Here is a 23073-nt window from a genome sequence, read left to right on the forward strand (position 1 = left end):
GTAGATATGTAGGTTAGTTCCATTGAGTCTGTTCGACTCTGAGCAGTTTATGCAGAAGTGCTCATTAGACATGCACTTCCAGAATACTTCTTTACAGAAATGTACCCTATATTCGACACATGATGAACATTTAGTAACACAAATCTTGAATGCGAAGGTAAATAAAACCCTTAACAGGATGACTAAATTAGTATTCACCGCAAGCACACAAAAACTCTGGAAAAACCCTGTACAAGGCTTTGAAATTAATTTACTGGTTTTATATGTTATTAAGTTCAGTGTAAGTACTACTTTGTGCATAAAGAGTTTTGCTTATGTTTTATTTCTAAAATAAATGAACAGAAGATAAAAGCCACAACTAAACCTTTTATACCTTCCATCTTACAAGCAAACTCGTTCCATCCACAGCCACATTAACATCCGTAGGAGGCGCACTGGGCTCTGCAAAATATTAAAAGCATTTATTACTTTTATTATTCAGCATTTCATTCGTTGTTCTCTAGCGAATAAAAGCAGTTACTTCATCTTCCAACAGCAAAAAAGAAAATGTGTCGCTGATTCAAAACCATATATATATATATATATATATATATATATATATATATATATATATATATATATATATATATATATATATATATATATATTTAAACTGAATCTCAAGTTTTATACTTGAATGTTAATTTATTATCTTATTACAAAAATTGTGCAAATATTATTTTCCTAATAATTTTAAATTCCTCAAATACTGTTGCGTAGATAAACAATGTGTTATGTGTTAACTAAAGTCAAATATAACACTCTCTAATCTCAACTCGAGACTTTATTCAAGGAACTAAACCTTACATCTATTTTTTGCCAAGAGATTAAATGACTCTAATCTTACAGATTTAGAAAGATACAGAAATTATAAGAGCATTTTAGAACAAATGAGAAATAGCAGAAAGTAAAGCAATAAAAAACAATTGCCTAGCATTCCACCACTGAGACATTCAGTCTGCGTTAAGTTAGAACAAGTTTCTTTACAATATTAATACTTGTTCATATAATAGGTTCCACCTACTACTGATTTTTTAAGGTCTAAAAAAATGGCATTAAATATATAAATTATTTTTATTTCGTCATTATTGTAAGAAGGAAATATTAACATTCATTTGGTTATTTCCTTGTTAAGAAAGTTTTAAAATTTCTTACTAGTACTTGCTAAAATAATTATGCTTCTAAATAATTATAAAAAAATTAAAGTGTTTTAGATATGCTTGGGTTTTTTTAATGAAATATATGTTGTTGTCTGAAAAAAATATGTACTTTACGAATCTATTTTTCGTCTGAATTTAAATAAATGATGCAATCTATAAATAATAAAATTTGTCAAAAATTTGAAATTAATTTTGACCAATGTTTTATCTAATAAGTTTAAAAAATTTACTATTGGAAATTATAGCGCAGAATGTTGACAGACTTGTAAATTAAAAAACATATTAAATTATCAAATTCTTTATAGTTTATAAATTCACAACATGATTATGAACTATCTGTAATTTCTTACTGTCGTTATAAGTTGTAAAATGAATGGTGGTTGATGGCTGGCTCCGCCCCTCTATATTTTCTGCTACAATGTCTATACTATAGTTAGTGGCTGGATGTAGGTCATTTATCAAAAATGATGTCTGTTCGCTGCTCACGATTTCTTCCTCCAAACGATATCGGCTACCAGATGCTAGAGGAATGACAGAAAATATTTAGAAAAATATGGTAGAAATAATCCTGTTAATGATTATTATATCTGTCCTTTATCTATAGATGGTGCAAAGAAACATCTTTATAATTAATCTTCATCTTCCAAACGGAATTTTTACCGGCTGTCAGACGACGCCGACAGCACCTGAGCTAGCACCCCCCTCTCCAAACTTCCTTGAAACAACAGCGGGAGGACGTTTGGCCCCGACGGATTTAAAGTGCACCAGACCTATTTAAAGGACGTTTCGGTCAATAAAAAAAAGAAACATTTTTTTTTCCTATTTGCTGTAAAGATCAAAATTAGTGAGATCTAGTTTATTATACATTAATTTGAATTTATCAAAATTTTATATCAAGTTTAGTTTTATATCAACAGAGAAAAGTTCTACAGAAATCTCTCACGAAATAAAAATAGCAAAAAATGCTGATTATAAAAATCTATTAAACGAGGAAGAGATTTTTTGACAGTCATTTAGTTTAATGAATCATTTTTCTTCTTTAAATTATGGATCATTAAAAATCGTTACTTATTAAAATTTCATGTTGTGCAGGTCATTTTGGACAAATGTATCAAAATATATTTGGGACAAACTTGGATAAATTAACATTCAAATCTAAATTTTAAATTCTTCGAAATAGCTCATATTTAAAAAATATATTGAAGAGCGTGAACCAAACATTAAATGTATTTTATATTATTATATACAAAATAGAATTTCGAAAAGTGAATATCATGAAGGCAGTTGAAATAAAAAAGAAAATTTTGAAAGCAAGAGAGATTTTCGTGCTTAAAAATAGTCATTTAATAAAAGCTCAAATGGTAGTTTAAATGTTTTATTGAATTCTATTATTTCAAATTTATTTATATATATAAATATATAATAAAGAAAGCACTTTTATTGATGCAAACATGATCAATATAGGAAAAACTCTTTGAATATTTAGCAGATCCATCTATTTCTAAATATATATTTTTTTAAATATGTATCTTCGAATACTTTTATTTTAAGAATTTGGTGAAGCAGAACTTTGTAGTCAAATGATGAAATTATTGACTGCGAGTTCAAAAACTGAGAGTTTTTTTACTAAATGTTTTAATATAATTTTATTTTAAAATTCACAATATATTTATTCTTTGCTTTCATCCAGTTTTGGATACCGTTGGAATTTAAAAAGTCGTGGTGAAAATATTCATAGGATCTATTACTATTACCTGTGTATTTCCAGTACTGAAGGATATAGTTTGTGATGGAGCTGCTTCCATTGTAAGAAGATGACCATGAGACTCTGGCAGAGGTGGCCGATATTTCCTGTACTTTAAAGTCGAGCGGCGTGGCTGGCATCTCTGCGATCGCATAATCAGTAAAGTACATTAAAAATATTTTTCGTCATAAACTGACACACGTGATAATACATAGCAACATGAACAAATGAAAGATATCTATTTTTTTACATGGTTTACATAACTCGAAATGCATTAGTCGACTTAATCAAAATGTTTGTTCTTTTAATAATATAATTTCTTTAAAGAACATATAAATTTATATACAACGAAGCGAGTATAGAAATAATTCATTCAGTCTTCCTCTCTAAATTTAAAAAAATATATATTCGTTACTTGAAAATCTTTCATATCTGTTATTTTAACAATATGAATCTGTTATTTTAAACTAAGAAAAAAATATAGAATTTTTATAATCAGTGATTTTCAGTTCACTGGGTAAGCCATAGAATAAACCAGCATCAAAACGACTATCGGAAACTGGAAATATAAAAATACTTCAAATATTGATTTAAGTAAGTTTTTTCCTTGGCATTGGAAAGGTGAAAAGTAACTCGACTTGGCGCACTCTCGCAATTAATTTTACGAACCCTTTCTTATGCCAGTAGAAATACTGTTTTCATAAAAACCACACGTTTTATTACTCTCGGCGGTTCATTCTACAAAGATCTTAAGTTAGGGTTAAAATAAATTATTGATGCCATTAAATGTTTGTAATATTTAGTATATACATGAATATAGCAAAATTATTTGTTTTTGATTAGGTGTTTCATAACAAATTACATACAGTTCCGCATACTGAATTATGGTTACTGCTTACAAAAGAAGCGAATGATGGTTGTGTGATGATTAGCTGCTCAAATGAAATCTAAATTATTTGTTATTTATAATTGAAATTAATCATGAGCATAAAATGTGAGTTTTGTCATTACGTTTAATGCTTCGCTCACTATTCTTGTAGGGATTTTCTGCCACGACGTTGTACAGTTGCCCATCTGTACAATTTGCTTTTCGCAGAACAATCTCAGATTTTAACCTTTTGGGACAAGATTTCCAATTAATCGCATTTAAAGGGGAATAGGCATTGTGTAACATTCAGAAAAACAGTCGATGATCTATGAAATATATCTCCGATTTATTTCGAATATGATGGAACATATTAAATTATGCAAGAAAAAAGGCCTGTTTCGTAGATGATCGATTAAATCAACATGAGGAAGAAAAAGTTAATTAATGTACTATCTCCAGAGATTTCTCATGCCTGTTGTGTGAGTTTAAAAAAAAACTAATGATGCACAAGTGTGAATGTAATGTCGAAGTTCGCTTATGATTCAAAGTTTTAAACGAACATCATCTTGTACATGTTGGTAAACAAAATGCTATCTAATATATTTGTATGCTAGTGAACTATCTGGTGCTATCGAAAGTAATTTTAATTTTAAAATCTGTATGAAAATATAATATAGAATAGAAAAAATTCGGAAAATTGTCTATTTGAGAGCTATTGTGCAAGTTCCTATTAATGGCGTAGGTAAAAGGCGAGGGGATTTTCTTAAAATATTTCCAATTATATTGCGATTGGCATCGGCCAGTTTCTACAGACTTGGAACTTCTAATAAGATTTTAAAATAACTTATTGCGAGATCGGAATTAATCTTGTGACTTAGAAATTTGCTTAACGTCAAAACTATTCTTTATCACGAAATTCATCTTCGAGCTGTTGCATTACCATTTCTTACTTTTTTTTTTACTTTAAAATAATATCCTTATCGTGACCTTTATTAATGCTTCTGTTCTAATATCATCTGTCTTTCTTTGGAATATCTAGATACTTCATATACATTGCGACCGCAAATTATATAATAAATCTCATTTCTCATACTTTGTTTAAAAATATCCGATATTCTACAAAAATTTGAAACATTTTATACATTGCTCGGAATATATAAGATAAAAAAATCTCAATATCCACTTATCAATATACCTCCTCCTAACGTTCTGATAGTGACATCATGTGACGAAGGGCCAACTCCAGCTTTATTGTAAGCTTGCACTATGATGCTGTAATTCGTATTCTTGCGAAGATGGGTAATCATGCATTGTTGGACTCCATCGGGGTACGTAATCTACTGTCTTGAAGGAATAAGAACCCAAATCTTGCATATTTTTGTAACCTACGTAGAATCCTTTCAATTTTCCATTCCATCCGTCTATGGGAGGAGACTTGATACAAAGTATGAAACGAATTAGACAAAATTATATACAATCCAGTTCCAAATATAAGCAACACATGGAAAATTCAGAATAAAGCAAAAACTATTTACTGAATATACGAGAAAATTGTACATGAGGTAGATGGGTCATTACTAGACTATATATCAAACAATAAAGCAAAGAGAAACAAAAATACGTATATTATGGTCGTAACGGCGTGTAGTGGGAACTCTACATTTACACCCGTTATTAAAAGAGTATAATACACTGAAGCTGAAATTCCGGCAATAATGCCGTTGATCGCTTATAGTGGCAGTAATACCCATTTCTATAGTAAGGCTTGTAGAAGCTCGTGGAGGAATCCTGGCAAAACACTGCTGATATCCGTCTTCCCGAAATGTCCCACACATGCTCCATGGGATTCAAGTGCAGTGATCTAGAAAGCCACGCCATTTGTGGAATAATTTCATTCTCTGGACAATTCCATCCCTATCGGGTTCACACTATCATTATCGCCCATAAATATCGCGTCAGTACCCATTGTTGTAATAAAAGGGCGAGGATGTAGGATTTCATTGAGGTATCGGACAGTTGCGAAAGAATCTAAAGAGAACACGTAAAGATCGGTTCGGGCGTGCATTGTTATGGTTGCTCAGACAAATAAAACGCTACCTTTGTAATGGTGCCTTTCGACAATATTTGAAGCCTAATAGTGTGTCCCTGGTATTTGCCATATCCTTACCCTATGGGAATCATTCTGGATGTTAAATAAAGACTCCTTCGTAAAGAGTACGTTCCCTTACTATTCTAGTATCAAACTGCGATATGCATGGACCTCTATGCAAGCGTGCTCTGATGTGCGCTGAGAACAAAAAAAAAAAAAAAAAAAAAATCGACAGATCGTCGTCCGAAGGACCCGCCTTCAATCAGTCTGCGCACCACAATTCGTTGGGATATGGACTTTCCAGCAGCAGCTGAGAGCTGTGATGCCAGCTGTCGCCTTTTTAGTGTCCTTCGCCAGCTAGCACTTTGCAAAAATTAGCGATCGTCTGACGATGTGGTGATTCTTTGGCGTCCAGACACATGTCTTCTACTGCGTTTTGATTCCTTTAATAATGGTTCCAGAGTCTATGGATGGCACTACGAGGTACATTCAACTCTCTGGCAACAGAAGATTGTCTAGCACCAACTTGCAACATACCGGCAGCCCTCCAAAGCATCTCATCATACAAATCATTTCTTCTACTCGTGCTTTCCCCTTTGGCTATCTCGAAATTCGTAGAATTATGACTGCTGGGGAACTGAAGCATATGTCTTACGTCTTTTAAGTCCTTTTTAATGTGGTACAATATGACTGCAAGGTTGAAGTTTATGTAAATTTTGGTTACCTATTTGCATTTGGCGTCGCAACCTCTGCCTCATGTGTAAAATGTGTATTTTAATTCAACGTTTTTAGACAGAATTCTATTTTAACTAACCATATTGCGTTTACAAATTCCCAATCATTTTTTTTTCTGTAAATACTAAAAACAAATTCGTACATATATTATAACCACAGAAATATTCCAATATAAAATTTTGATTTTCCCGTGTATATACATAAAATAAAAATGTATAAGATGAAGTTTCAAGCATTTGAGAATCCTACTGATTCCATTTCATGCATTCTATGAAAATATTGAATGATATTTTAGAAATCGAAAACTTTCAATTTACATTATAATATATTTTTTAAATAATTTTCTTAAATCTATAGGTATATAAAATTTCATAATATTTTCTTTTTTTTAATTCCTAAATAATAGTATGCACAGTTAATTAATAGCTGTATAAAAAAGTCATTTTAATCAAAATTTCCTTTACAAAAAAATTCACTTTGTTTGTATGAGGTTTATTATAGCTTAATAAATTTTGTGAAATTTGCTGCTTTTCTCCAGGATTTTTTTTTTTAAATTGCTACATTTTTTTAACAGAAACAGATACCAGTACACGCCAATTTAGGAAATACGAGTAAAAAAATAAAAATGAATTTTAGTTTTTGTCAAGAAACATAAAGAAAATTAAGAATATAAATCTTGAATGTGTTTTTGCCTTTTTATGTTGATACCGTTTGCTTTTAAATCTTAATATGTGTGTTTTTATAGTTTGCCATATTACCATTTGCTTGGCGCAGTATGGCCAAACATGGCTCTTGCGCCATAAAACAAACAAACAAACAAACTTAAATGTGAGGATATAAGTAAGCAAACAGATTTAATTTATGAAAAAAATTTATAATTTGTCTTTTATATAAAAATTTGCTGCAAGATCCTTTTGAAGTCATATAAATAAAAATTCTAATTATAATCGATATAAATAGGTGCAATGTCATTTATATCCTATAAAAATAATCATAACGACTCCTTTGTTCCGTCGTGAACAAAAATAATGGAACACCGCTGATAGCTTCATTATATAATATTGCATCTTCTTAAAACTGTTTGATAGAAATTTAATTAACATAGGAAATTAATAAGTTTCTAGCAATTTTCCCATTACTTACAATTATTTCCTTATTCGCTTGCTCGTCATGAAAATAGCTACCATTAATAATTTTGTAAACTTCTGATAAAAATTTCAAGAGTTTAACATTTTTGAAATATCGTGTGTTTAATGTTACATGAATCATAAAAGCTTTTTGCGATATCTCAAAAACTATATTATGTCCCCTTAATTTCTTTTATTCTTTTAAAGTGAATCAATTAATGAAATGTAGTTAATAAAAGTTTCGCATCACATCAAGACTAGAACACTAAAATTGCTCACTCTTAAATTGACTTGTATAGCCTTGAGAGCAAGGCTGGAGTATCCTGGTTGGTAGGGCATTGAACTCTCATCACTTAGGTTATGAATTCAAACCCCGCCGGCCTAAGGCTTTATGTGTTTGTGGGTTGGCTGGCACACATATAAATCTGTCGCGGTCACAAAGTCTTCCATCTCGAGAGCAATAATGTTGGGGGGTACTGGTTCAGAGGCAATCGCTCTCTGATTCAGTAGTAGATGAATGAATGAAACGCATGAATGAAGTCCCTCCTATAAAAAAAGGTTGTAACGCGTGAGTAGTCAAGTCGTACTCTTGGCCATGGTTGGCATTATTAAAAAAACAAGAGACGTTCACTCGACTTAAATCGCTTACAAAATTTCCACTATCAATTGGAAACACCTTAACATGCATATTTGTAGAAGGATTAGGTATTACTTTTCATTGTTTCTGTCGTTCTTCTCTTCCTAATACATGAATTTCAACTGCTGTTACAAAATCGCATTTGATAATTTATAAGTTAGATTATTTTTATATAAAGTGGGATTATTTCCTTGTCGTTATAGAGTTAGTATGTAAAAATGTACTTGAAAAAATTATAACATGTGGGTTTGTTGTTTGGCTTACTAGAAAAGTTACGCAGATAAATAAATTTCTACAGCTTCAAAGTATTCCGCTGCTTGCTATAACTAAAGCCTATATACGGCATCCACAGATGCACTTCAAATTCTCAGTGCTTGTTCTCCCATCGATATAATTACTAAAAGAGAAAGGGAGGTGACAAAGTTAATTAGAGAAGCAAAGAATGTAGAATATACAGACAACAAGTGTAACTTTCATTTTGAAGTATCCATCTCACCATGGAAAGTCAAAAGAATTGCATGGAGCTACTATGTGGATGTTATGGTTAAAAGTAATCGTATGTATGCAGATAGATCAAAAATGGGGGTAAAAGTGGTTTGTATTTTTGTATGGTACGAAAAGAAACAAGAAAAAGAATTTAAAAAATTTACATTGATGACAAGGCAAATTTCTTTATGGCAGAATGGGTGCAATCAGAAATGATCTGGAGTTTATTGCTCAACACGATATAAAAAGGGCAAAGATAATTTCTGATTCAAAATTGTCTTTAATGGCCCTAGATTCCGTTGATGAAAAAAATAATATTATATATAAAAGAAAAAGCTATTGAACTTGGGGTTCTGATCTGGATCATAGCTCATCAGAGGTATATTGGAAACGAAAAAGCAAACCACTAGCCAACGAAGATTTAAATTTAAAAACCCCAAAAAATATTTTCTTTGTGATCAAAATTCAACTCAAAAATGAGAATCAAAAACTAATAATTAAGGATTTGCAGGAAAGATGGAATAATTCTATCAAGGGGAGAACTACCTGTCGACATTTTGAAAAACGTTTCTTTTAACGGAATTGATGATGATTTTTATATTAACCAAGTATACACTGGACAAGGTGTATTTTCTGTGCATCAAAGTCGACCAAAGTTCGACTTGCCAGTGTGACACTGAAGAAGGATCTATAAATCACGTGATCAAATCCTGTGCACTATTGAGAAAAAACAGACTCAGATGACCAAAATATTGAAAGCTTCCCGACGTCGAAGAACTTTCAAAAATTCCAGTCATTAAATCTTCTAATAAGGACATTCATTTTGTCAAAGTTCTTGTTTTTAGTTCTCTCATAACGTAAAAAATTAAAGTGCATTTAATGTATTTAATGCATTTGTAATTTTTCACAATGGGATATAAAATGTTTTGTTTCTCTGGAACAATGTGCGTTCTCTCTAGAGAGTTCTTTGTTGTTTATATGCGTCCAATATCATCCAGTTTCGTTCGTTCCTTCATGCTACGTGGGGTTGCTCTTCGGCGGCCCCACCAAGTTTCTTTCATGACTTCTGCCCAGGTCATGGTATTGCTTGAATTAAATAAATTTTCTTTCTTATCAAAATTAAATACATTTAATCAGTTGTTTTAAAAGATGTAGAATGTTAAGAAAAATTTTTTATTATTATAAATAATACTTATTTTAATGCATTGAGATTTTTAACGTATCATTTATATTTTATTGTCCTTTCTTTTAAGTTTGAATTATCAATTACTAGATATGAAATTACTGCATACTTATGAATATTTAAGTAAAATTTAAGTATTAGCTCTGTACTTTAAATTTCATTGGTGATAAGGATTTCCAATGAAGGTGATAAAACTGAACTATTTAGAAATGGCAATAAAATGTAGTTCCCAATTTGTGTTTTATATATTGAAACGCATTTTTATTGGAGAATTAAAAAGAATATCTGTTATTAAAAGAATTCTATTTTATATTTATTTAAAATATTCAAATGATTAGAATTAATACCATATCTGTGTGGCGTAGCTCTAAGAAATTAAATCTGAGTCACATTTGATTAAGGTTTTGAAAAGTCAGTGAAATAAAATAAAAGAAAGGCGGTGGTTTTTTTTTTCTTTCAGCTGTCTGAAATTTATTTAGTAAATTGTTTTAAGCAAACAAAATTAATTCTATCTCAAGAACTTCTACGAATTTGAAACAAAATTTAATACCCCATACATGAAAAGGGACACTGGATTGAATTATAGAAAATATCGATCACCGTTATGGGGAAATTCCTACATACCAACTACCGCTTTAGTTAACTAATCCGGTAATTAGTTTTCTGCTCTAAACCAACCTGTCTTCATGTGGGATGAAAATTGTAAAAAATTACGAAAGTTCTCTCATTATTTTTGTTGACGACTGTGTGTAAGGAGTTTTGTATGGCTTTTAATTCCAAAATAAATGCTACATAAACGATATAAAAAAATGCACAATTAATTTTTTTTACCTTCCACGTGACAAGCAAAGATGATGTTCCGTTCACATCTACATTAACATCCGTAGGAGATTCAGAGGGTTCTGCAAAGTTTTAAATGTATCTATTATCATTTTATTCAGTACTTCAGGCATTTTTAATTTAAGATTAAATGTTGTAACTGCATCTTGCCATTAGATTAATAAAAAGTATTTAGAAGATTCCGATACATATACAGGGTGTTTCTAAATTCGTCATCAATAAGAATAAGTAAAGACTATTTTACATAGAAAAAGATAGATAAAATGAAACACATAGCTGTGAAGGGGACGCTTTGCGTCCATGGTGGTTGTGCCATAACTCCCATTCAGGTTCAAAGCTACTTGATGTGTGCCGCCAGTCGTCATTCGCTAATGTGACTGTGTAGAAGTAACATGAACTGGAATATATGCAGTGAACTTACAGATGTGTATCTAACATATAATGACACAGAAGAGAGCTGTCTTTGAGTTAGGAAAAAGTAAGCAAAGCACTATCCCAATCGGCGCGAGCCGAAGCATCAAATAATTTCACACGTTCATCAACAGCAGTGTTGAACAGGATTATTTACTATTACTAAATTTTAGTCACGGAAAGCGCCGATCGATAGACTGTAAGACAACTTCATTAATTCCCACACTTTCGAAAGTGTCATCAGCATATACAATTCAAGCCTATGGGCTAATCAGAAGCCATGTTTTTCCGTCAATGTGTAAACTAGAATCATCATTTACTATTTGCAGGGATCATATTTACTGCCATCCTGCATGGACGACACAAACTAACTCACATTTCTTCAGATTGTGTTGTGTTATCGAGGATTTTGAAAAAGGTTCCTGTTATTATTCTTCGATGAATGTGGCTGTACTATGAAAGCAATCCTAAACAATTCGCGATGGACATAAATGGTAACTTCACCAAAATTTTGGATCTCAATTAGTTGTCATGATGGGTCGATTTGTTGGCCACCATGGTCGCTTAATTTATATCCAATCGATTTTTCTGTGTGGGATGTGATAAAAAAAATATGGTGAAAGGTGAAGCCTTGGCAATAAGTTTATTGGCAGTGGTATGGAACTTGTAGCAAGCATATAGGTTGCCGGCCCAAACTTCCGAGAAATGTCGTATTCCAGAAAATCCCGTTGTCCATGCAACATTGTTATTCATATATTACAGCAAATGGTCTGAATTTCAGCATCTCTTCTAAGTTTATAATAGTAGCATAAATAAAGGATTTTTCTTACAACTTTCTTGCTGCATTTTCTTTCCGTATTTGTAAAGGATTCATGTTACACAACTAAAAGACCTCTGCGCTTATGATTTTATATGTGAAATAATCTTCTTTTCCGATTCCCACCACCAAAACCACCAAATATCGATAATGAATGAGCCCGCATATATTTCAAAGTAGATTTTCAAAATTTGTATATAAGTGTTAATTTGCTGCAAAAACTTTGCAAGGACTTTATTTTCCTAATAATTTCGAATTCTTCTATCAATACCTCAGATTATATACACTAATATGATTGAATGTCTATAGTCAAAAAATATCACATTAGATAGTTAAATTCTTTTTACTTCTTCGTTTTTGTACAAGGAAAAATTAATATTGTTTTATATATATAAATAACAAAACAAGGTTTATAGGTATGTTTGTTTGTTTTTCTGAAAAAAAAGAGTTGCTTTTCAAAATATAATTAATACTCTGTGGAGGTATCATTAAATCTACGATTCAATTAAAAAATATAATATCTAAAAAAATTATAAATGACTAAAAACTAAAAAATTACTAATATTTTAACTAAACCAATTATAAACTCAATACTGGAAAAATAGTGCAAAATGTAAACTGTTTTTAAAATAGACAAAAATTTTGAAAATTTCGAATGGTATAAGCTTACAACTTTAACATTGGAAAAGTAATGCAGAATATAAAGTGTCATGTAAAAGTCAATACCAAGAATTTAAAAATCTCGAATTTTTAGCTTAACAATTTTGGAACTTAATATTTGAAAAATAATGTATACTATAACCTATCATGAAAAAGTTATGCATCATGACTAAAAATTTGAAAATTTAACATGTTTTAAATAAACAGTTTAATAACTTAATATTGGAAAAATAATGTATAATGTAAATTTTCATGAAAATAAATTAATACAAATAAGAATTTGCCGCAATTTAATACGTTATTAATGACCACTATGTGACTATAAAGAATACACATTACCCTCTTCATTTGTTGTAAACAAAATGGTGTCCGATGGCTCACTCTGCCCCACTTCATTCTCTGCTACAATCGCTAAGCTATAGGTGGTGTCAGGTTGCAGGTCTTTTATAAGAAATGTCTGGCCACTGTTCACGACCTCCTCTTTCAAATGATGTCTCGCACCAGGGACTAGAGGAATAATACAAAATATTTTGCAAAACATCAAAACTTGTAACTGGCAAATCGCTTTCATTGCTGATCAATAATTCTGTTCAAGACTATTATGACTATCTTATCGATAATAGTTACTATGAAGATAAACATCTGCCTTTCAATAGAATTAGGGTATACTGACTGATAAATTCGCTAAAGAATACTTGGTTACTTTCTTACGCTAAAGAATACTTGGTTTATTCTAAGGTATCTATTATAGAGTCATGCCTCTCATCAACAGTTGATGCTTACAGAGGCTCATCATTATTATTCTATACGAAATGGAATCGAGAACTACTTACTGAAAGCATTTCTCACCCAGGTTCTCTCGATACCTTCAGACATGATTCAAAGAGAAACTCTCTAAATTTTGGTATTTAATTCTAATCATTAAAACAAGCAAAGATCATTGATAGCCACTTCACTGTATAAAACATTTTTTTTACTTCCTTGCATAAAGTAGTATAGAGAAGGTATAGTGATCATCAAAAAAAACAAACGAACTCGAGATTTTGATGAATCTCCACGTTTTAAACCTCTCTGGGCTTGAAAAACACATTTTTAGAAAATGTCCATCTGTCTGTGATAAAGATTACTCAAAAACGCTTTGAACTAGGCTGACGAAATTTGGTACATGCTCTTTACATCAAATTTGTAGATTTCTATCAAATTTTGAGTAAAATGTATCCAGAGGAAGTTCGTCTGTCCAGCTGTTCTAATCTAACTTAACACGGTGATTAGAAAACGAAGAGAACTAGATAGTTAGAATTCGGTACACAGATTTAAAATTTATAGCATAGATTTCAGTCAGATCTTGAGCTAAATCCACAAAGATATTGAACGTCTGTCAGTCTGCTCTTTCTGCAGTATGTAAAGGTGAAAATTGAACGTCTGTCAGTCTGCTCTGTCAGCAGTATGTAAAGGTGAAAATTGAACGTCTGTCAGTCTGCTCTGTCAGCAGTATGTAAAGGTGAAAATTGAACGTCTGTCAGTCTGCTCTGTCAGCAGTGTGTAAAGGTGAAAATTGAACGTCTGTCAGTCTGCTCTGTCAGCAGTATGTAAATGGTGAAAATTCAAACACGCAATGGCTTAAATATACCAAATTTGGTATTGGGTTTTGGGACTACAAGTGCAGTTTTGTGCCAATGTTTCTTCAATCGATTGAGAAAAACATGTCTAAGGCACAAGTTTGGTTTTTGGATACTATTAACGCATGCCAGGGATTAATCGCCAAATAACTCGTTTGGAATTACACGTTAGATTCAATAAAAATTCTAAATTTACGCCAAAAATTAATATTTCATAACTATTGTACACCAATGCCATGTAAGAATTTCTCTGGCATCACGAATTTATTATAGAATATGCGAGAAAGTTTTGGAGAGACAACTCCCGCTGGCTTTCAACTTATGAATCAATAAAAACTCTCATTTATTTAAAATTCATGTTGTGCATGTCATTTTAATACTGAGCTAAATAATTTCAGAGTCTGAATATCAATATTATGCAAATTTAATATTTCAAAGATACTAAGACCTCATTCCAGGCGTTAAAGCTCATTATTGTTGTGACATACAAACTCGTCGAACAAAATATTGAGAAGAGTTAAAATAATGAATTAAATTTTGAAAGCATGAGATCTTTTCATGCTTTATAATAGTCTTACACATTATGTAGTAGTTAAAACTTTTTTTTGTTTCAATCTATCATTGCAAATGTATTTATTTGTACATAAAATATAAAAGTAATTTTATTAACGCATTTACGACCAATATAAGAAGAATTCTACTGTTTCCATCTGTTCTACTAATGCTTCTTTCAATATTAAGACTATGAATAAATTTCAAAATATCTTTTTTCAAAATATGATTTAAATATATGTGATTTTTATGCTTTCATTTCAAGAATTTGAATAAGCAGAAATGTTTATTCAAGTAATAAAGTCAACTCTTTCACCTTAAGAGTATGGATGCGTTAGAATAATACAAAAGCACAGATGACGTACTTCTATAGGACAAAGCGTTCGAAGGTTTAAATACAAATTTTTAATAATATTTATGTTTAATGTATGTCTAGCAATCTCATAAGACTAACAAAAATACGTTTAAAAAACTAATTTAATTAGAATGAATAAGAATCGCAATAAAAGGTTTCTTAAAAAGTAATTTATTCATTGGGTGACGTACGCAATACGCTGTTCGTGTTATTAAAGCTAGTGAATTTTCAAAACTAAGATAGCATTTAGTGAATTTATTCCTTTAAATTAAACATTAAATATACAAAATATGCATTATTGTTTTTCATCAATTTTTAAATATAATTGGAATTTCAAAAATCATTTTAGATATTCATTTATGTATGTTACCTCCACCACTCCAGTACTGCAAGACGTATTTAGTGTTGGAGTTGTTTCCAGCCCGCGGCGATGACCATGAGACTCGGACACTGCGGCTCCACACTTCCGGTACTTTCAGATTGACGGGTGTGGCTGGCACATCTTTGATGGGTAGAAATAAAATGTTTTGAGTCGTTAAAGAATATTCGATTCTATTTTTCCATAAATGGATGCAATCAATTATACATACAAAAACATTTTTCATCTGAAAGATAAGTTTTTATGACCATAGTTTATATACCTAGAAGCACATGAATCCATCCTCTAAATGGTTTAGCATTTTTCTATTAATTAAAAGTTGTTTTCTTAAAATAGGATATGGTAAAATTGTACCTAAATTTATTTTTGTATCATAATTGAAAATTGTAATATATATAATTGTAAAATATAATATATAATTGTAAAATGGTACCATAATTAAGCTACCATAACTAAGCTAAGTACCATAACTCATATTCATTAAATTACAAAATCTCCAAAGTGAATTGTAAACTTTAAGCAGAACTCCTAAAACTCACTTGGTTAAATCTTCGACAGCAACTATCATCAAAAACACTCGACTTCGAGTGCTTTCAATCGAAGCTTAAAAAGATCAATTACTTTGACATTTTCCACAAAAAAAAAAAAAAAACAAAACAGTCGTCGACTGCTTTTCTCCCCAGGCACCCGAGTTCTCTGACAAAATTGTCATCGAATAGAGCAACTCCAAAATATAAGATTTTTTAACGAGGTGTCACTCGATTATTCGATCAAAATTCTTTGTAACAGCTAATTTTCAAACAAAAGATATCAATAAACGATAAAGAAGAAACAAAAATCCAAATTTTTATCCATATCATGTATCATCTATTATCAATCATGAAACTGTCGCAGAGATTTTATTATCAAGGTTCTCATTATTAATAATCAGAGTATCGTTATGCAATTTCTACAGGCATAGAAACTCTCATTGTTTTAAAACAACTACCTGCGAGATCCCATTCATTTTATGTCCTAAGAATTTGTTTAAAATAAAAGACATTTCAGACTCCGAAATCAGTCATTACCTAAATGGACGACTATAAAATAATATCTTTATTATGACCTTAATATCATGATTTACATTAGAAGTATCTGCCATTCCATAGATTGCATAAATATTATATTCAGATAGTACGTAGATAAAGTACATAATATCTCCCATATTTAATATTTTTCCTGGAAACGCCTAATATTCCATAAAATTCCTAGGTATTTTATATATTTCTGGAACTATATAAGATATAAACATTCCAATTATCAATATACCTTCTCCTAAAGTTCTGATAACTAGATCTGAGGAGGCAGGTCCGCTTCCAACTTTATTGAAAGCTTTCAGTCTGATGCTGTACTCCGTGTTCTTGAGAAGATCGGTAATCATGTATTCTTGAACTCCATCGGGTACATAGTCTACAGTCTTGTAGGAAAAAGGATGGTAACTCTGTGTAATTCTGTAACCCACGTAGAATCCTTTCAGTTTTCCATTCCATTCGTATTTTTGAGGAGGCTTGATACATTGTAAGAAATGATAAATTAGACAAAGTTATATAAAATAGAATGTGATAACGACAAAAACGTATTTTAAATAACCATAATATATTTATGAATTCCTAATGTATTCATATATAATTTTCGAAAAAGATTGTATGCAAATATTAATAATAAAAGAAGATTCCAATGCAAAATTTTTGTTTTTTCTAGGTTAATTTATAGAAGGATTAAAAGCCATAAAAACTGAAAAAAGTTTTTTTTTTTTTTTTTTTTTTTTGCAGTAATTACCAAAGAGATAACATTTATATGGTTACTTTCTGATTGGTTATGATTACATATATGGTTAGTTATAATTGCTTGATCCATATGAAATGTTCAATCAAAGTTTCCCTTAAATTGATGACTGAAATTAAGAATTCTTTAATTTGGAAGCAATCCTTTGATAAACATTGGCTGCAACATCTCTTTAAAGGACCTAGCTGTACTGAACTTATCTTAAAGACAATATCCCCTCTATAAGTGTTAACTCTAATGCAGAATTAATTGGTAGAGTTCTTTCTTGGCACATTGACGCTTTCAGTCGTATATTGTTACTCGGATATCAGACTAAGATAATTAGAGTAATGATTTAAAAATGGGAATTTATTGTAGCGTTGAATACAGGGTAAGCTAAAAGGACCTTTAGGGTTCCAAGAATTTGTTCAAGCATTGTTAAGCTCTTTTTCTTATGTTGAAATAAATTTCAGAATAGCAAATGTTATAGTAGAAAAAACTAATTTTCCGTTATTTGGTTGTCGCTTTATATTAGAAAACTTCTTCCCATGTTAAAAATATAGCGCGTTAACTGCTGTAGATCCTTATATAGCATTAAAAAAAGTCGTCAGTTTGGTGTATTTAAGAATAAAAAAGTTAAAGATTTGATCAAAGTGCAAAATTAGGCGATACATATCCACATGTGCTACTCAGGGAAAAAACGAGAATCAAGTCAAAACCATGAGAACGAAGCCTTTCAAGAGAACACGAGGATGACACAATTATCCACGGAAGTGAATTCTCATTACCATTTAGTGAAAATTAGGTTCCTTTCTAGAGAATGCGAGGATGAGGCAATAACATGTCATGCGCAGATTATTTTGGGTGTTAAGAACTTAGCTAATTGGGTAAGATTGAGGGGAAATTTATCGAGTTTTCACGAGGAACTGTTAATTCTGTTTTTGATAAAGCTTCAACAATACCAGATATATATCGCCGTATCCATAACGCGAAAGAAACTGATTACAATCTGCAGCATATGTTAAAAATCATGGAGATAAGTAATACAGGTACAACTTTAGATATAAAAAAAAACATAACGTCGGGATCTTCTTGTGCATTTAAATAAAAACACTCGAATCACCTGCAGGAATAGAGACGATTTCCATTTTTAAAGTTGAAATTCTAGGCTTTATATAACTGATACTAATAATCATATAGGTTTTCTAAATGACACTGATAATGACGTTTCCTTTTATCCTACAGTTTGTTTTCGAAAAATAAAGAGAATATGAAAAGTGATATCGTTTGATATGCAGTTAATGGCCCCATAACTATTTGCAATGGTCAATTGTTGCAGATGTTACGAAGTCTACTATTGAAGAGGACTTTCTGAAACTCTTTGGTTTATCAGTGGATATTTTAGGAATCCCTGCTTGATCGCTCTTAGTGTAATCTTACTGCTAGGGTAGTGTAATCATATCCACTCTTAGTGATAACCCAGCATAGATCTGGATGGAAATATTTGCAGATTTTAAGTAATTGTAATGAATTTACCCTGCTAAATTCTGGACCTAAGAATATAAAAGTTGAAAGAGACTTAGTCCTGTCATCTTGATGATTGGTTAGATGCATCGTATTTTGCTCTTTTGGGTCCCTGTACCATCCAGGGTAAAGATGTCAACGCCACAGGTGCAGAATCGGTATACGAATCGAGTCTTCAGCTTTCAAAACTGATCTCTGTCCTGATTTTATAACTATGTTGCAACGACTTTTCAGAGATGCAAGGCCTGCAATTCCTCAGTATAACGGATATCAATTCATCTACAACCAAAAGAACTGAATACATCAAATCTTTGTTCGTCAGTCTTCACTGAAGACAAACTCGCAGACACTTTATGAGGACCCTTTCGAAGGAGTACGCCACTTACCGGGAGACTTCATCGTACTCATAAAGAGTCAAAAAATTCTCCCTATGCATAGTCTGAAGACTGCTTTCGTTTTGGTAGTATTGGCACAGCGCACAAAAGAGCAGAACAGACTTGCCACACATTATCTGGTGTTGTGAGATAATTCTGCTTCATTTCGTAAGACTGAAGGAGGAGAAGGAGGGCTCCTGAAGCGAATTTTAGTAATGCTGTCACTTACATCATTTGTGGAACTATTAAATAATTAGTATAAAAAGAGGGGAACTGTATCTCGTCTAATAATTCACTCATTCGCCTGAGGTGAAATTAATCTCAGATTACTTGCATTCACTGCTTATTATTGTTGTAATTTCTTAACAAATCCGTTTCCCTCATTTTGCCCGCTTTCCATTATTTTAAAAGTTATAAATTTACAAAATTTAAACTGTTTATTTCTTACTCAATGCAATGGTATTGGCGGTTCGGCCCCACGAAATCTATATAAATATACCTTTTGGAAAATTTAGTAACAAAAATCATGAATATGAGGGTTAAAAAATTTCAAATTGTGGCCAAACTTTGCAATTTGTCTTTACCACAAGTGCACAAAAATTGTACAAAAAATCTTTTCAAGGCTTTGAAATAGACTGATATTTATAGTCGAGAGAAATAAGTACATTGTTGTTTACAATAAAGTAACAAAAATCTTAGGATGGCAATATACAAATATCCAGATATTCAATATTGACAGATATTGAAATATCCAGATATTCAATCTGACTCGATTATGTCCACACGACGGGAATTAACAGACCTTCTACTCGGAATGCCAGTTTGAACATGAGATATTCCTGTTTGGAAATCATTGAGAAATTCGGAATTCCGAAATACACAGTATAAAGTCAAGACTGTGTCTAGAATGTCTAATTTCATACATACCCTCCGCCCATGGACAACGCAGTGGGCGACCACCTGCACTAAATGACCAAGACCAACGACGTGCATATAGATTTGTCAATTTTAACAGATAATAAACACTGCTTGAAATAACCGCAGGAATCAATATGAGACGTTAGGACAGTGTTCACTAGGACAGTGTTGACAATTTGAGTTTAATAGGCAATGATAACAGAAGACCGACTTGAGTGCCTTTACTAACAGCAAAACATCGCCTTCAGCGTCTCTTCTGAACTCGTAACCATATCGGTTTAACTCCAGACGACTGAAAATCGTGGCTATATCAGATGAGTCACGATTTCAGTTGATAAAAGCTGATTGTAGGGTTCCAGTGTGGTGCAGACCCCATGAAACCATCGGCCTAAATTGTCAACAAAGCATTGTGCAACTAGTGGTAGCTCCATAATGGTGTGAACTATTTTTACTTGTTTGACATTATTTTTACATTGACTAGAAGCTACTTGAAGACCACTTGTTCATGGCCTTCATGTGCCAAACAATGATGAAATTTTTATATATGACTATGCTCCATGTCGCCAGGACACAAATTTTCGTAGTTGATTTGAAGAGTATTCTGAACATTTTCAGAGAATAATTTGGCCACCTTGAACACCCGACATGAATCCCATCGAACATGTAGGGGCATAATCGAGAGTTCAGTTCGTGCACAAAACTCTACATTAGCTTCACTTCCGAAATGATGGGCATCCAGAGAGGCTAAATGTCTCAATATTTCTGCACGGGACGTCCAGTGACTTGGTGAGTCCATGCCATATCCAGTTGCAACACTTCACCATGATGCTGCACTGCAAAAGGAGGTCCATGAGAGGTCCACTTTATTAGGAGCTATTCCATGACTTTCGTCACCTCAGTGCATATGTTATTGAGTTCAGAGCAAATACAAATTTTTGCATTAAGAATTTTGCTTACGTTTTATTTCCAAAACTAAATGCTATATAAATAGCGTAATTGAAGAAAAAACCACAACTGAATATTTCATACCTTCCATGTCACAAGCAAAGAGGTTGTCCCATTCACATCTACATTAATATCCGTAGGAGGTGCACTGGGCTCTGCAAAACATTATAAGTATCTATTACCATATAATTCAGCATTTCATTGGTTGCACTTTAACGAACAAATGCAATCACGGCTTTTTCCAGAAAGTATGTAGAGTTTAAAACCCAAACACATAAATTTTTTCTAATTATTTTGAATTTATCATATGTTAATATTTCTCCATATTTAAAAATTTGAGGGCTAATTTCCTGACTTGTTTAAGATTTATAATCTAAAAAAGTATGAAATGATATATATTTTCATTTCTTTATTTTTGTCAGAAAGAAAAATGAACATTTTTTTGGTTATTATTTCCTTGTTTAGAACACTAAAATCTCATGCGAGTACTTTCTAAATAAAAACAGTTAGATTTCTAAACAATTGCAAGACTAGTGAAGATGTTTATTATTACTGGTTATTCGTTTTTATGAAAATATATTGCTTTTTAATAAACATTAAATATTTTGTTGCGGCATTATGAAATCTAATTTTGATTGAAACAATGAAAGCTACAAAATAAAAAAAAATCGAATTTTGTATGTTTTATCTAAACAGTTTAAATTCGAATATCAGAAACCATAATATACAGAGTAAGTTTGATCGATTCTGACAAATGTAAGACGGTGATAAAAGAGCCCACATGGTTCATAAAACATTACAGCAACCCTGTCCCGTCTCCAAACATTTGGAAGTTATCGTAAATACAACAATTTTTCTCAAAATCGTAAAAAAAAAAAATTTCGGCACATCTTTACTCATTCTCTGAAAGAACAGCTAAATTCCTATAAGATGACACCAGTTACATGAATTTAAAGCGAAGTAATAGGCATCAAAACGTTGGCGAAATTCAAGATCGAATTGCAGCCAAATATTTTTATTGTGAATTCTGAAAACACCGTACAAACTATAATTTGTCAAATTTACCAAACACTTTTCCATACCATCGGCTTTCGAAGGATTCCCCCATAAAGCTATTAAGAGTTTTATTTCAAGAAAAATTAAATCATTCATTAGCAATGCATCACAAAAATAAGTGTTCACCGGAAGCTAAGGGAGACTATTTTTTTAGTAAGATGTATGAAAAAGTCAGAATCGCCGATCCGTCATCGTTGTGGAAAGTGTACTCGACTCATTAGATGAAAATCATGGTGTGAGTTTCCGTTACCTTGCTAATGAAGTTTGAATTTCACAAAGTACATTGATGAAAATCTTGCCCGAAAACGAGTATCAATTTACACAGGCGCAAGAATTACGCAATTAAGACCTCCAAAAGCGGGTAACATTTTGTCGTTGGTTGTTTCAAAGAGATATCGAAGAAAGGCATTTCCTGAGAATGACACTGTGGACAGTTTAGTCACTTTTTACTCGACATGGCATTTTCAATTTGAACAATTGGCAATTGCGAGCAACAAAATCCGCGCGTAACACGAAACTCTTCGTTCAAGACACGATTCAGTTAAAATGTTTGACTTGAAATGGTCGGTGATTGCTTAATTGGTCAACATGCTTTCTAAGATCATTTGACAAGCAATGTGTATTTGAAATTTTTGGAATGTTATCCACTGGGATTACTTGAATCATTCTTGCACCCAAAGGATGGGAACTCAATCAATGGGGCCCGTACACATTCTTCAACGGCAACTCAGGATTTCCTAAATGAGCATTAT

General features: G+C 31.8%; 2 protein-coding genes across 2 annotated transcripts in view; both read right to left on the reverse strand.

The window, feature by feature from the left end:
• Positions 1-429, reverse strand: part of LOC129968784 (protein sidekick-1-like) — a 47370-nt gene extending 46941 nt beyond the window's left edge. Inside the window, exon 1 of the mRNA XM_056083073.1 lies at positions 365-429. The gene's annotated coding sequence lies outside the window, so the exon portion shown is untranslated. The remainder of the gene's footprint in view (positions 1-364) is intronic.
• Positions 430-2959: 2530 nt separating this feature from the next.
• LOC129975266 (receptor-type tyrosine-protein phosphatase F-like) overlaps positions 2960-23073 on the reverse strand; it is a 48025-nt gene continuing 27911 nt past the window's right edge. The window contains exons 12-18 of the mRNA XM_056088321.1: positions 21350-21420; positions 17010-17247; positions 15693-15824; positions 13136-13303; positions 10900-10970; positions 5007-5245; positions 2960-3085 (exon numbers count right to left, since the gene is read on the reverse strand). Coding sequence (XP_055944296.1) covers positions 5060-5245; positions 10900-10970; positions 13136-13303; positions 15693-15824; positions 17010-17247; positions 21350-21420 — 866 coding nt within the window. The 3' untranslated portion in view covers positions 2960-3085; positions 5007-5059. The remainder of the gene's footprint in view (positions 3086-5006; positions 5246-10899; positions 10971-13135; positions 13304-15692; positions 15825-17009; positions 17248-21349; positions 21421-23073) is intronic.

The sequence above is a fragment of the Argiope bruennichi genome, chromosome 1, assembly GCF_947563725.1.
Source record: "Argiope bruennichi chromosome 1, qqArgBrue1.1, whole genome shotgun sequence".
NCBI classification, from domain to species: domain Eukaryota; kingdom Metazoa; phylum Arthropoda; class Arachnida; order Araneae; family Araneidae; genus Argiope; species Argiope bruennichi.